Source organism: Penicillium griseofulvum (assembly GCF_001561935.1).
Source record: "Penicillium griseofulvum strain PG3 chromosome Unknown contig_16, whole genome shotgun sequence".
In the NCBI taxonomy this organism is placed as follows: domain Eukaryota; kingdom Fungi; phylum Ascomycota; class Eurotiomycetes; order Eurotiales; family Aspergillaceae; genus Penicillium; species Penicillium griseofulvum.
In genome coordinates, this window is record NW_024467439.1 from 4,614 (window position 1) to 16,369 (window position 11,756).

General features: G+C 38.3%; 1 protein-coding gene across 1 annotated transcript; it reads right to left on the reverse strand.

The window, feature by feature from the left end:
* Positions 1-7,216: 7,216 nt before the first annotated feature.
* On the reverse strand, positions 7,217-11,351 carry PGRI_095170 (uncharacterized protein; the record flags this gene model as incomplete). The annotated part of the gene is made up of 3 exons (XM_040797230.1): positions 7,217-9,256; positions 9,303-10,773; positions 10,936-11,351. The coding sequence occupies 3 exons, from the start codon at positions 11,349-11,351 to the stop codon at positions 7,217-7,219; spliced, it is 3,927 nt and encodes a 1,308-aa protein (XP_040649792.1).
* Positions 11,352-11,756: the final 405 nt, after the last annotated feature.

The window sequence follows — 11,756 nt, forward strand, 5'->3', positions numbered from 1 at the left end:
GAGCTAACGCCTCTATAAGATAATTATAAATATATAAGTCCTATCTCCTATTATAGAAACTAGAGGTCGATTAAGTTTTTAGACTCTATACGCCTTTAAACTAATTTATCTAAGCTATTCTTTATTATATCTCTAACTAACTTATTGTCCTTAAATCTAAGTAAGTATAATACCCTGCTGTTAGTTAATAGTAGTAGCCTAGAAGGCTTTATTAAATATATAGGTATACTAGCGTTAAGCCCTAAATCTTAATTTATATCTGCCGTACTTAGTGAGATTACTTAATAGCGTAAGTAGATCTACTTCTAAGATAAAGAGTTAAAGAAACTTTAAATAGAGCTCCTTTAGATATAGGAGATAAAATAAACTATAATTAACGATATACTTATTATTAACGAGGCCGAAAGAGTAAATTAGAGAAACTCCGCGATATAGATCGAATCGCTTTATACTACTATATACGAAAAAAGAAAGTAAGATTACTAAAAACTCTAAGAATATAGGGGCACTATAGTAGGAAATAGCGAAATTAAAATCGAATTACTCCCTAGAGGTTATAAAGGTCTTATAATCCGCGAAAGATATTAGTACTCTGTAAGCTAATTTAAAAGAGAAGGATAAGATAATTAACTAAATAAAGATAGTAGGATTAAAATTAAAATTAGTGTTATTATCGCAGCAGAAAAATAATGAAGAGCTAGAATCTACTAATACCTTAATAAGTATAGAGCTCTAGGTAACTAGAGCTCGTATCTAAAAATTAGAAGACTTCCCTATCTAATCCTCGGATATTAATAACGACTTTATATAAGCTATATTAAATAACTGTACTTATTCGTAAATTGACTATTCCCGTATCTTATTAGGATAACGAAATTTAGAAGTCTTTAGACCTCTACTATAAATAAATTATCCCCGTTTCTAGAATAAGATATTCTAGAAGATATTCTAAAGGTCTGTCTTCTTAGATACCTTTCCTTACGCTTGTTACTAATAGATTGAAAAGGTGAAGCCTATATAGGAGAAAATTAGGAAGGTAGATAATATAATTCTACTACCTAGCTTTCCTCTAATCCCCTTAAACTCCTTAGTAGCTAAAGCGATACGATTTGTATTAATTTTAGCTGTTCTATTTAGAGAGATTAATTAACAGATATTCTAGCCTAGCTATTTTATCTTAGAGGGTAGTAATCTTTATAAAGCTCTCGAATATCTTATAGAGAGTAATAGCGAAAGAGAGGTATTTTACTATCGTATACTTCTCTTTATTAATCCGCGCGCGGAATATAATACTCTTAAAGCTGAAATTCGAGCTGTAGTTTAGAAAATGTCTTTGTATATAGGCAGTCTCTTTTCTAAAGCGTAGTACGAATTATTTTATACAAAAGTTAAGGTAATAGTTTAGAACGCGGCCGAAGTTTAGCTTCTAATTTAGCGATTATAAAAGAAGTTCGAGATAGACTTCGAACCTTTTAATCCCGAGGATAATAAATGGGATCGCTTCCCTTCTACTAGTGAAAATATAATACTAGTGGTATAAGACCTTTATAGCCTATATCTTCTTAATATCTTCCTGTGTATTTCCTTAGTAGAAGACGGCGACCACAATCTATTGACTAAGATTATTCAACTCTGCAGATCCTAGGAATTATATTTAGTAGTATAGTATAAAGCCACTTAAATAGCAACCTCTGCTATCACTAGAATAGACTGCGGCACGATCCATAATATCCGCGGATATCCACAATCCATATCCGCAAACTGCGGATATGGATATAGACCTTATATCCATTGGATATTTGCGGATATCTAATAGATATCAAATAATATAAATATACCTAGACTTATGACCTCGAGGGGTGTGTATTAATTTTATGTTTTCCTCTGTATTTTTTGTGTAATAGTATATTATATTAAATTATTAAAATCTGGATCTTTTTAGGGTTATATAAATTCAAATCTTCTTATTCACTTATATATACTATTTATAGATCTAACTATAAAGGGCTATAGTCGAATTAAGTCTATTAAACGGTACCTATATACTATTTAGCTAAAGCTTAGGAGTTTTACTATATAGGAACCTAGAACTCTACGATTGTATTATACGTTCTTAAAGTTATAGGGTAGTAAGCGCCGGTAGTTCCTAGGCCCTAGCGCCTATTCTCTAACCTCAGTTAGAAATCCTCTTATAGTAAGGGCCTCTCCCTCTTTTTTAACTATATTTAAAAACTTAGGCTAGGGGGAGACTAGTAGTATATATAAGTAAAGTCCGAGCTCTAATACTAGTACTAGCCTATTATAGTAAATAGAAGCTATCTAGTAGCTTTAGCTATTTTCGAATCTACTCTAAATAGCCTAGTATACTCCTATCTACTAGTATCTTTAGAAGCTTATTATCCTCTTTAATAGTATTATATAGTTATTTTTAAGGTTATTTTCCTTTTACCTATCTACGTTACTTAGTACTATTATTATCTAAGTTATTATTACTACTCTTAGTATATTAAGTAACCTTAAGTCTAGTCTCCTAATCCTCTTTCTTATTATTACTAATAAGCTCTAAGACCTTAAACTATAGTAATAATCTCTAGGTTTAATCTAATAAAGTAGCTTTACCTTAGGATAGATACTCTTTAATAATCCCTAGCTTCTCTTACTAAAGATTAAAGTTAGTAGTAAACTAATATAGTATTAGGCTATAGATTATACTTAGCTTTAATTAACTATAATAGTAATAATAGATATTATAAGTATAATTAAATAGTTATTTAATACTAGTACTACTAGTAGGGATAGATAGAATATCCCTTACTAGCCTTACTAGGGTTAGGAAGCTTTACTTATATTCCTTTTAGAAAAGTCGAGGTTTCTATTACTTAATTCTATAAGTAAGATATTATATAATCTTATTATTATCTAGTTTTATAAACTCTTTTAATAGCTAGTTTTAGGATATATAAGTAATATTAAGATTATAGTTATTATTCTTATTAATAGCTACTTTAAAAGTCTCTAGTACTACTAGGTTATTAGTATTATAGGTAAGTATCTTTCTATATTAATTAAAATCTTAGTTTAGGACCTTTTAATAACGATTTATATAATTAATATCGCTTTATTAATTAGTTAAGGAAAAGTACTAGAGCTTCTTTAATAGAGAGAAGATTATTACTAAAGCGTAGATATTACTATAAGGCTTATATTCGGTAGTAGTATAGTACTTAGAGAGCTTTTTCTTTACTATTTAGAGTACCTATAATATCGGTTTCTTTTAGATTATACTTTTATTCTTAAGCTTCGCTTTAGCTATATTAAGATAGGAGAAAAGCTTATTATAGATACTATAGATATTATATATAGTAATATCCTTAGTCTTCGATAGTATTATTATAAAATTAAAGAAGGGCTTTATTAGAAGAAGAAGATATTTAACTTAACGCTACTCTTCTTAATTAAATTTAAAGTAAAGATATTAATAATTAGTATAATACTAATTATAGAATAGCTAGAGCTTCTTAGCCTAATTAAGTATTAGAAATATTAAATTCTATTATATCTAAATATCTTAGATTAGAATTAATATAGGCTCCGGCTAAAAGCCTATAAATACCTCCTAATATTATAGGCTTATATTAATAAAGACTACTAGTCCTTAGATCTTCTATACTTTTATTAGTCTAGCTATTATAAGGATCTAAGGGTAGAGGATATACCTTTTTTAATATATCTATAATCTAGATACTACTAAAGGTATTATACTTATTCTAGAAGGAGTAGGTTTTTTTATTAGACTACTCTAACTTAATCTCTTTATTACTTAGTACTACCTTAAGCTTCCAAAGAAGCTTATTAAGACTTAGTTAGATTATATACGCGATATATAGGACACAGAAGATTAAGAGATTTAATAAATATTAAGACTAAAGGTTCTCTTAGATACTATATATTAAAGTATTATTATTAGTTATATTATCTATAGTTACTAATAGGATATAATCTAAGATACTATATTCTATTAGGATCTAGGTTACAGTTTTACTAAGATTTTTACTAATATAGGAGCTATAGAGAGGCTTAAAGCTTAGAAGAACCTTATAGTAATCTTAGTTATAATTAATAAAGTAATTAGTAATAGCTATAAAGGCTTACTAGAAAGGAGAAGTCTAGTAATCTAAGGCTATTAATAACTAGTACCCCTCTAAAAGTCTTTATAGAATCCCTTTCTAGTTATTCTAGACTATAATATTAAGATAATATTAAATAGTTTATATTAATAGAATTATAAGTTTAGTAGAGGATTTCTAAGTAACCTCTAATATATAGTAGAATTAGGGGTATTTAATCACTTAAAAGGGTAGATATATAGTTAAAATAAATCTTAGAATAATATTAGAGAGATAGTCTTAAGTAAATAATATACTAGTAGTACTTAGCTAGATTATAGTACTTAATATTAGCTACTAAATTATAAAGAACTTAACTACTATAGTAATACTAGTTAAGTACCCTAGTTAATATACTATTCTTTTAATAAGCTAGTTAATTCTTAGGCCACTCTTTTTTAAATATACTCTAGTTTTAAGGTACGCTATTATAAGCGAAGAACTAGTATACTAGAATCTTAGATAGCTAATTATATAGAGGTATACCTTATATATAACTAGACTGTGATATCGCCCATAGACGGGCGGGTGGGCATAGCCTATGGGCCTTATGTAAGCGGGAAATGGGCCCTATGGATAGGCCCATGGACGGGCCCTACCCTTAGGGCCCACAGGCCGTGGGCGTCATGGGCGCCCATGGGCCTTTTTAGTAAGTAAAATTAGCGTAACATGTGATCTTTTTTGATGAATTTCAAAATATTTCAACTAAATTCATATTTTTAATATACTTATAATCATAATTCCGGATTTCTAATAAGATATATATAAATGTATATAGTGTAATTTACTATATATCTAATTTTTATATATATTCAAGACAACTTTATAATATGGTGGGCATAGTGGGCATGCCCGCGATAGGCATGCCTATGGGCCGTGGGCGTTATGGACGGGCACTCAAAAATCCAAATAGCCTACCGCCCACCGTGGATAGGCGATGGGTACCTCCTAGGTGCCCATAGATGGGCGATGTCGCAGTCTATATATAACCTTTAGCTTTCTATTTTTATTATTCGTGACCTAGTAGAAGCTATCCTAGATATCTGATTTACTTTTTAATTCCTATCGAATTATATTCTTTATATTAGACTAAGATCTATACTTAGTTATAAGCTACTAACTAATAAATTTATTATATAGGTCCTCTATATTATTATATATAGAATTAGATAGATATAAAACCTAGTACTTTTAAAAGGGAGGTCTAACACAAGTAAGGGATAAGGGTATAATAGTTAAATAAGTTAAATAAGTTAAATAAGTTAAATAAGTTAGCGATATCGATAGGACTAGTATTTAGATACCTAAAAAATTAGAGAAGTTATTAGGATAAATCTAATTAGAAGCTAGATCTATATCTAAATCAGTAAATAAGAACTGTAATTAAGATATTAAAAAGTTAATAATTATAATATATAATATAGTAGGGTACTTAAAAGAATAGAGAGGCTTATATTTAAACTAGTAGAGGTTTTTAGGGGTAAAGTAAATATACTAGGATATTCTAACTTAGACTTACTTTTAATATAGTTTACCTAAATAATTAGCTATATTATATATTAGTATAGATCTTAAAGATATCTTATAGATCTTAAGGATATCTTATAGATATTTTATAGATATCTATAAGATATCCGTAAGACCTCGAAACTTATAAAGTCTATATTTTGAGAACTTCTATCTCGGATTTCTTAAGTTCTAGTAGTCTGAACGAATTAAAAAAATAATTAGTAGATAGCTACGACTTTTAGCTTTTATTTAAGCCTAAAATTAAAAGAATTTATCTAATAATAACCGTTTTAATTTTCTATATTCTATTTCCTACGAAGTTTATTATAATTAATAGTAGGTAAATATATATTTCTATATATAACTTACTATAAAATCGTTAATCTACGGCTACCTTTATAATATAATATCGGACTAAGAAAACTATAAGACTACCTATAAATACTATATAAGGAGACCTTCGATACATATCTATTTCCTAAAATTTTAAAGTACTAACCGTCGATTCAAGGAGTTAGTTCTATTATAACTAAACATGCGTTTATTTCAGTAGTAAGGAAATATTGGTAAGCTACATTAAGATCATATAATAGGCTATAAGGGGGAAAGTAAGCCAGAGTTATGCTAGTGCGGATATAGATATGAACTCATATCCGCAGTGCGGATGTGGATATCAACTCATATCCAATATCCGCAAATTGCGGATATAAGGATCGATCTGATATCCATTGGAGCGGATATGCCGCAGTCTACACTAGAAGGTATTCTACCCGCCCTAGGAGGCAATTAACTATAGGTTCAAAGGACATGAAGAATGATAATTATACATAACTCTTCTTTCAATATACTGACGTATTTCAAATGGGGAGCCTTTTTTAGGTAGAAATTTAACTAAGGGCTGACTGATGGGTGGTGGAGAAGGGTCTAGAAACGCTGATAGCTATAGAGACTGAAAGGGAGATAAAAATAGCATTTGAGAATTATTAGCAATAGTACTCTATATGAACCTTTTTAGGTCATGCTCTTCCCATAGTCTACATCCCCCTGTGCAAAATAATATCTCAAGGTAGCCTCCAGCCGTATCTTTGCGACATGCCGCAATTATCTTGGCAGATCTTCGGTTAAGAATAATACGTGAGCATTAGAACACCAACGGGCCGAGACGCCCTTATGACAAGGAGATACATGTGCTGGCAGGTGCGTTCAGGGATTTGATGCCCCACTCCAGAGCTAGGAACGTCATCATTGGCTAGGGGTACCCCTAGGTATGTGTCCCAGTGATGATTGATTTCATTGGATCATCAGCTTACTATAGCAGCGGGTCTCAACAGTGGCTTTTATTGGATGTCAGTATAGCAGCGCTCTGGGGACGCTAGACAGTGACCCAACGGTGAGCTAGTCTGGAGGGTCACCATAAAGGCCATATTGGCTTATTGAGTTGAAATAGACACCCTGAACCCCTCCCCCCAGGGCAGATCTCTTGCGTTGCCGTTAAGACACACTTCTTTGAAGGAGAAAATGGAAATTTGAACTCTCTACACCTACATACAAAAGCCGATAAAGGAAACTTGCCCCGACGCGTGTCCCAGGGCAACAATATTACCGTGGACTTTGAAACAACTGGGCCGACATTCGACAGGAAGCCAGAGAACATTTTCACCATTCACTGTTATCCACTTCTCATGCTCGATGGAGATACCTAGATTCACCTGAGGCGCATGAAGAGTGTGAATGAGACGCCCGGAATTAATATCCAGGGTGCAGTAGTCCGTGGTGAGATACAAGCCGTCGGGTGAGAAGGCCACCGACCGAACCCAACTTGAAAAGCCTTCGAGGGTATGCATGAGCCCGCCTGTCGCCGGGTCCCAGATGCGGACTGTCTTATCACCAGAGGAGGTGGCTAGGAGACGGCCGTCCGGTGAGAAAGCCACCGACTGAACCCAACCCGAATGGCCATTGAGGGTCTGTATAAGCGCGCCGGCCGCCGAGTCCCAGAGGCGTATTGTCTTATCATTGGAGCCGGACGCCAGGAGACAACCGTCGGGCGAGAAGGCCACCGACCGAACCCACTCCGAATGGCCATTGAGGGTCTGTATAAGCGCGCCGGTCGCCGAGTCCCAGAGGCATACTATCTCATCATTAGAGCCGGACGCTAGGAGATGGCCGTCGGGCGAGAAGGCTACCGACCGAACCCAACCCGAATGGCCTCGGAGGGTCTGTATAAGCGCGCCGGTCTCCGGGTCCCAGAGGCGTACTGTATTATCATCGGAACCGGACGCCAGGAGACGGCCGTCGGGCGAGAAGGCTACCGACCGAACCCAGCCTGAATGGCCTCCCAGGGTCTGCAAGAGCGCACCAGTTGCTGGGTCCCAGAGGCATACTGTCATATCACCAGAGCCGGACGCTAGCAGACGACCGTCCGGCGAGAACGCCACCGACCAAACAAAATCTGAATGGCCTTCTTGGGTCTGTATGACTACGCCTGTCGCCGGGTCCCAGAGGCGTACTGTGTCGTCATCGGAACCGGACGCCAAGAGACGACTGTCGGGCGAGAAGGCCACCGACCGAACCCAGCCTGAATGGCCTCCCAGGGTCTGCAAGAGCGCACCAGTTGCTGGGTCCCAGAGGCATATTATCATATCACTAGAGCCGGACGCTAGCAGACGACCGTCCGGCGAAAACGCTACCGACTGAACCGAACCTAAACTTTCTTCAAGGGTCTGTATGATTACACCCGTTACCGGGTCCCAGAGGCGCATAGTCTTATCATTAGAGCCGGACACTAGTAGACGGCTGTTAGGCGAGAAGGCCACCGACTGAATCGAACCTAAATGGGCCCCGAGGGTCTGTATAAGTGCGCCTATCGCCGGGTCCCAGAGGCGTACTGTCTTATCATCGGAACCGGACGCTAGGAGACGGCCGTCGGGCGAGAAGGCCACCGACCGAACCCAACCCGAATGGCCTCGGAGGGTCTGCGTGAGCGCACCCGTTACTGGGTCCCAGAGGCATACCGTCATATCACCAGAGCCGGACGCTAGCAGACAACCGTCCGGCGAGAACGCCACCGAACAAAGAAAACCTAAGTGGCCTTTGTAGGTCTGAATTTCAAGGGTCTGCATAAGCGCGCCTGTTGCCGCGTCCCAGAGGCGCACTGTCCCATCACTAGAGGCGGACGCCAGGAGGCGGCCGTTAGGTGAGAAGGCCACCGACTGAACTGAACTTGAATGGCCTTTGAGAGTCTGCATGAGCACGCCAGTCGCCGAGTCCCAGAGGCACACTGTCTCGTCATTGGAGCCGGACGCCAGGAGACGGCCGTTGGGCGAGAAGGCCACCGACTGAACTGAGCTTGAATGGTCTTCGAGAGTCTGTAATTGTGCGCCCCATCCTTCCTCAACTTGTGGTAATTGGCATATCCAAGCAGGAAGCTCATGTTCGAACACTCTGCGGATTATTGCCGTTCGTGGTGCAAATATAAGCCCCGCACAATAAACTTGAAGGGGCGCTTGATCAACTATCTGGAGATTTTTCAAAATAAAGCGCTTTGCGCCGTGAAGAAAATCCAAAGTTATGGAAGAACAGTCCTAAAGCCGTTAGTGTAAATCAGATATGGCTATCTTTGAAACTTACCGATACGGCCATTACCAAGCGATCAAGAATCCCTAGTATTTCCGACATAAGGCCTAGTAGGCTCATTGCTTCTACCCAGTGCAAGAAATGAGTGTGGAGAAATAGGACAGTATCATGAATCACATTGGTGAAGCTTCTGCACTGCACTAAATGATGCACCCAATATCGACAAGCGTATTTGAGTTCGGGAGGTATATATTCCTGAATCGAATCCTTGCTAATTTCATTGCATTGTGTGCCTTCGTTCGGCAGATTGCAGAGATTTCTCCTTAGGCTGCCCTGCATAATCTGAAGGCACTGTGCGGTAAGACGCCGATTTGCATATTTCTCATCGATCCAGAATTTGCTTATTTCTTTGCGGTGATCTAAGAGAAAATCTCGGAATGATAGGTGGAGGAGCCTCACGGGTGTGTCATAATCATTCGGTACACTGAGCACCGAGTGGAGATGGTCTAATCGGTATTTGATATCGTCTGGTTCTCTACCCACAAGATGGCTAAGAGACTTGATTGAGAGCGGAGTGGCAAGAATAATGATCGACCCAACGATGTCCTTGAACTCTTCGAGTAATTGCTGCGACTCCGTTTCATCCTGGCCAGTGAGAAGTTGCTTTAGCACAGGAATATACGTGCTATCCATCTTAGACACGTAGGTCAATTGGTCTGTCAATATCGCGGCAAGTCGCTTTTGAGGGTTCCACTTCGCGTCACCGATAAAGCGACATAAGGTGGCAGCAGCAATGAATAAAGGGCAGGCCCTATCAACTAACTTCTTGGTAGCTGCGTGCCCGGGCCAGTCAGGTGGAAATGAGCGGCTCTGTCTGAGGCGCAGTAATTGATCCTCAAAATATAAGGATAAATCATGCTCTATCACCGGATTTTCAATCTCATGAAGAATCAAATCCTGATAGGCATTAGCAATGCCTTCAAAACCCAGCCTAATCGGCAACTCAGGTCTGCTGGTCAACAAAAATCGAAGTCTTATGGAAGTTGACTTTTGAACTTGTGGCAAGAGCCGGAGAATAACCCGTATATCGTCTTCCAGATCGCATTCATCCAAAGCATCGATCACAATCACTCTAATTGTAGTATCTTCGCGCTGGTTCATTCCGAACAACGGTACTAGCAGAAGCTTTTCAAATTGTTCCCTTAGCACCTTTTCTGAAATATTAGGGTCGTCATCAATTGCTTTTTGAACGTGGGGCAAAATTTGAGGTAGGTTGATGACTAGCTGCTCGATTAATGTTGAAAAAAGCTTCTTTGCTGTTCCTCGGTCCTCTTCGCCTCTCTTGAAGAAAAAGCTCGCCCCGAGAAGCTGCTGCTCTTTAAGACGGCTTGCAATTGTTTGGGATATTGTAGATTTCCCTGTCCCTGCCATGCCATTTAACCAGAATATGCATTTTCCGTGCGGCAGCTTGGCCCACTCGTCGATCTCTCGAAGCAGGTCAATTCTTGTCCCCGGGAGACATTCGCTATGTTGATTGTCATAAGAGTTAAATGCTGCTCCTTTTGCAGTCTTTAGCCTGCTTAGGTCTATCCTCGCGTGGATCGAACTGGTTGACCTCCTGCTTTTCGCGTCAGAGTTGGCGTTTGATATATTAATCAGGAGATCGGATTATAATCCCAAGGCGTACGTTTGATCGACTTGTAAGGACAAAGCAAAAGTTGTTTTGTACCACTCAAGTTCCATGATAGCATCATATACCTCCTGCCGTGTCAATGGCCATTTGAAGGCCCGAAATCCCCATTTTCTTATCCCTATTTGCGTTCTTTCCGTATCAATTTTTGCTTTCAATTTTGTAAGTGCTGACGAGCATTTAGCAATGTTGTCGACCAGGTCTTCCGTAGTAGTAAATTTATTGCCATTATGCCGGATCAGCTCATCAAGAGACTGAAGGACTTGGGCAAGGGCAGTGATCTTTTCTTGGAAGCGCCGGATATCCTGTGTCGTGTTCTTGACGTTGTTGAGGTATTTCCCGCATATTTGGACTATACTTCCTGTTAACTGGATAACTGCGATGACGCTTGCTGCACCTGAAAGAGGATCCATGGTAAACAAGCCTCCAAAGCATAAGAGTTATAAAATGGTAAGCAATGCCGCAGAGTATGATGGGCAAAAACAGAGTTCAGGCCCCTTCAAAGAGGGGTAGGTAGGCTGGCGCTTACCACCATAAGATCACGTGACTAATACACGAGAATATATTCTAGCGCCTATCAAATCAGACACAGATTCATGTTTGCTACACTTCTGACTGTGTCAAAAATAGTGGTTTAAGTACGGCTAAGGCTGACAGTAGGGGGCGACAAGGATCAAGGAAATAGAAGGCTTAGCCAAAACTGACCGACGGTTGGGCCTTCCTGAGGGTTCAGAGCCCTCCATATCCATATCCTGATATATCATCGTGGGCACAACAGGTCCACGTATACGGCTGGCTTCCGCGACTCCGGAGAGGTC